The 3,067-nt window shown below is 36.1% G+C and overlaps 1 protein-coding gene across 1 annotated transcript; it reads left to right on the top strand.

The window, feature by feature from the left end:
* The first annotated feature begins 2,059 nt into the window (after positions 1–2,059).
* LOC106693486 (uncharacterized) lies at positions 2,060–2,830 on the top strand. Its single transcript, XM_014441376.1, has 2 exons — positions 2,060–2,176; positions 2,261–2,830. The coding sequence occupies exons 1-2, from the start codon at positions 2,060–2,062 to the stop codon at positions 2,828–2,830; spliced, it is 687 nt and encodes a 228-aa protein (XP_014296862.1).
* Positions 2,831–3,067: the final 237 nt, after the last annotated feature.

Genomic DNA, 3,067 nt, shown 5'->3' on the forward strand with positions numbered 1-3,067 from the left:
TCCCGCTAAGAAAATCGAAGATTTTCGAATTATTCGGGGCGCTATTAGATTCACCCCAATTTTTTCGAAAACTAGGTTTCCAGCTGATGTCAACGTTTGAAGGTCCTAGGATGCTATTCTCAAATTTTCAGAGATGGCTCTCATATCTTTTTAATGAGTAAACCGATCTAGATTATTCTTGCAGCACTCGAAAGTGCTCTTCTGAACTTAAATTTTCAGAAAATTTTTATATTATTGTGTCAAATAGATTCTGAGATATACAAGAAATACGAAAAAAAAAATTTTGTAAATTTGAATTATTCGATTCGAAATTTGGCTGAATAGATATATTCGATTCAATTCGAGTTCAACCCGATTTGCGTACTCATAAAATTCTATAGACTTCTAAAAAGTATTATAGAATTTTATAGGTTTGATTTCGTAAAATTCTATAAATCGATATAAAATATAACAGAATTTCAAAGGACTATCCAAGATTTCCTGATGTTTTATGAAATTTTATAAAAAAAAATTTTCTTGAGGGTAAAGATCTAATGTCATCTATTACGTAGGCTAAGTCATTATTCGTCAAGCACAATATTTTTAGCAATCGTTTCCAGTGCACACTAATAAGCACTCATTGACACTTGTGCGTGTGCATCTACTACTCGTGTTGAAAACGCTGTGCTTCCCGTATAAACACACTTAGTCTACTCGCTATGCAATGCCATATTTTTATGTCTGACGTTTTTTTATAATGCAATAACTTATTCGAAGATGATAAATTAAGCGTTGATACTTTTATTTTATTTTTTTCGTGGATTTAGTTTGCATAGAGACTTGAATCAACATTAAAATGCCATTATGGACAAGTATTTCTCAGAATTCTTAGCAAATCGTAAAACCTGTCATCTAATCAATTTTTGTAACGATGAATTTTCTTTTTTCTTTTTTTTTTTTTTTTTTTTTTTAAATACGATCCAGCTTGTGATACTTCAAAAATGGAATTGATTTTTTTTTATCTCCGGAAAAAATATTAACACCTCTACGTGTTATTTTAAAACCATCGAAGTAATTTAAAAAAAAATTCAATCATTTAGACAAACAAAAAAAAATACAATCGCAAATATAATGAGTGTAGATTAAAAAATCACAATCACGTTAAAAAATTTTGCTTCAAAATAATACAATTTTCGTATCTATAAAAATAACAATATATGTACGTATATTTATATATATGTGTGTGTATACATATATATGTATATATATATATATATATATATATATATATATATATATATATATATATATGTAGCGTTGCTACAATAATTACGATCGATCAATTTTGGCAATCTACGCCAAACATCGATTTTTCCATATTCCGTCTCTCCCTCATTCGTAGAAATACAATAAGATACACCACTGAACTGCGCACATGCATTAAAGCAATATTCATTCTGTATACTTTCTTTTACTGTGTTAATTACGTTGGTTAAATAAAACATTTGTTTGACATTATCAGTTAGTTTAAATAATTTATTTTAATATGATTGAATTTTACCCTTAACCACTAAATTGGCGACCCCGACGTGATCTCGTTTTAAGGGAAGCGTCGAACACGTGCGTTACACAGTTTATAAAATCTCGCATGTTCTCGTGTCGTTTTGACGCGAATATTTTGTCGCGCTGCCGTTTTATTGGCGAGACCGTGATATATTTTTTCTTATTCACAGTTATTTGTGTGTGAATTTGTTTTTGAATCAATTAGTGCAGTGATTTTTGTTATCGTAGTGCAGTTTTTTATCTTTTATCACCACTGGTGCATTGCTGGGCATCTTATGTCGCATCAATGTTAATTCGAGAGACCTTTAGTGCGAATCGAATAGTGATAAAAGTTTTTGCGAGCTGTGATAAAAAAATTGTAATTGATTCTTCGTACAGTGTCACGTATAATTTTCTTTCCGTTACCGGAAATACCACAGAGGATTAGGCTGATCCACCAGCTACACATTCCTGAGCCGTGCGTCATCAATAATCTTTCGGTAGCACAGTACTGAATCACAGACATTGTTGACAAGTGATGTCAGGCTCTGAAACCGACAGTGACAAGAAAATAAAATCCGAGTCATCTGACGAAGACACAATCAAATCTCAATCATCGGGATCATCGTTTACGTCACTAAAATTAAATATGGCCGTAAACATCAAAGCACCCCAGTTCAGCACGGAGAATCCGAAACTGTGGTTTGCGTAGGTTGAGGCATAGTTTTCAACATTTCAGATAACGGCTGAGCGCGCCAAATTCGACTTGGTGATACTACTGCTTGAAACCTGCATCGCCGCTGAAGTGGAAGACACCTTCGTCAATCCTCCGGTAACCACGCCGTATAGCTATTTAAAGGCCGCGTTGATCAAATGCTTCGCGAAATCTGAGGATGCACGCATTACGCAGCTCCTTGACAGAGAGAGACTTGGTGATCGCACTTCGTCGCAACATTTGTGCCATTTGCGTTCATTTGTTCCCGGCATTGATGAAGCGATTATTAAAGCACGTTGGCTTACACACATGCGAAACGAAATTCAAGTTTGTTTAGAAGCTTTCAGCGACGCAACGCTTGACAAGCTTGCCGAGTCAGCCGATCGTATGGTCGAGCATTTATCGCTCAAACCTCAAGTTGTCGCCGCCACTGCAAAATCATCATCATCAACCGCCGATCACGGCGAGATTGCTGCACTGCGCAGAGAAATTGCGCAACTCACGAATCAAGTTAAAAACTTGCAAGTTAAACGCGGCAGATCCAGAAGTCGATCACAGTCACGAGTACCGAAGAAGTTTGACTTCTGCTGGTAACATTACAAGCACGGTAAAAATGCCCGATCGTGCAATCCCGGCCGCAAATAGTAGGGAAACGCAAACGAGAATCAATAGAGGCAGCTAATGATTCTCAATCGCTTTCTCGCCGCCTGTTTGTCCGAGATCGAACTACAGGAATGGAATATCTTGTCGATTCCGGCTCCGATTTGTCTGTCTTTCCACATGGCTGGCGGAAATCAATCAGTACACCCATAGGTTACCAACTGTATGCCG

The sequence above is a fragment of the Microplitis demolitor genome, chromosome 10 (genome assembly GCF_026212275.2).
Source record: "Microplitis demolitor isolate Queensland-Clemson2020A chromosome 10, iyMicDemo2.1a, whole genome shotgun sequence".
NCBI lineage: Eukaryota > Metazoa > Arthropoda > Insecta > Hymenoptera > Braconidae > Microplitis > Microplitis demolitor.

Excerpts from the sequence above, each read along its gene's own strand:
- LOC106693486 (XM_014441376.1), top strand. The coding sequence starts at position 2,060 with ATGTCAGGCTCTGAAACCGACAGTGACAAGAAAATAAAATCCGAGTCA. Across the intron at positions 2,177-2,260 it reads CACTAAAATTAAATATGGCC|ATAACGGCTGAGCGCGCCAA; the intron begins GTAAACATCAAA and ends TCAACATTTCAG.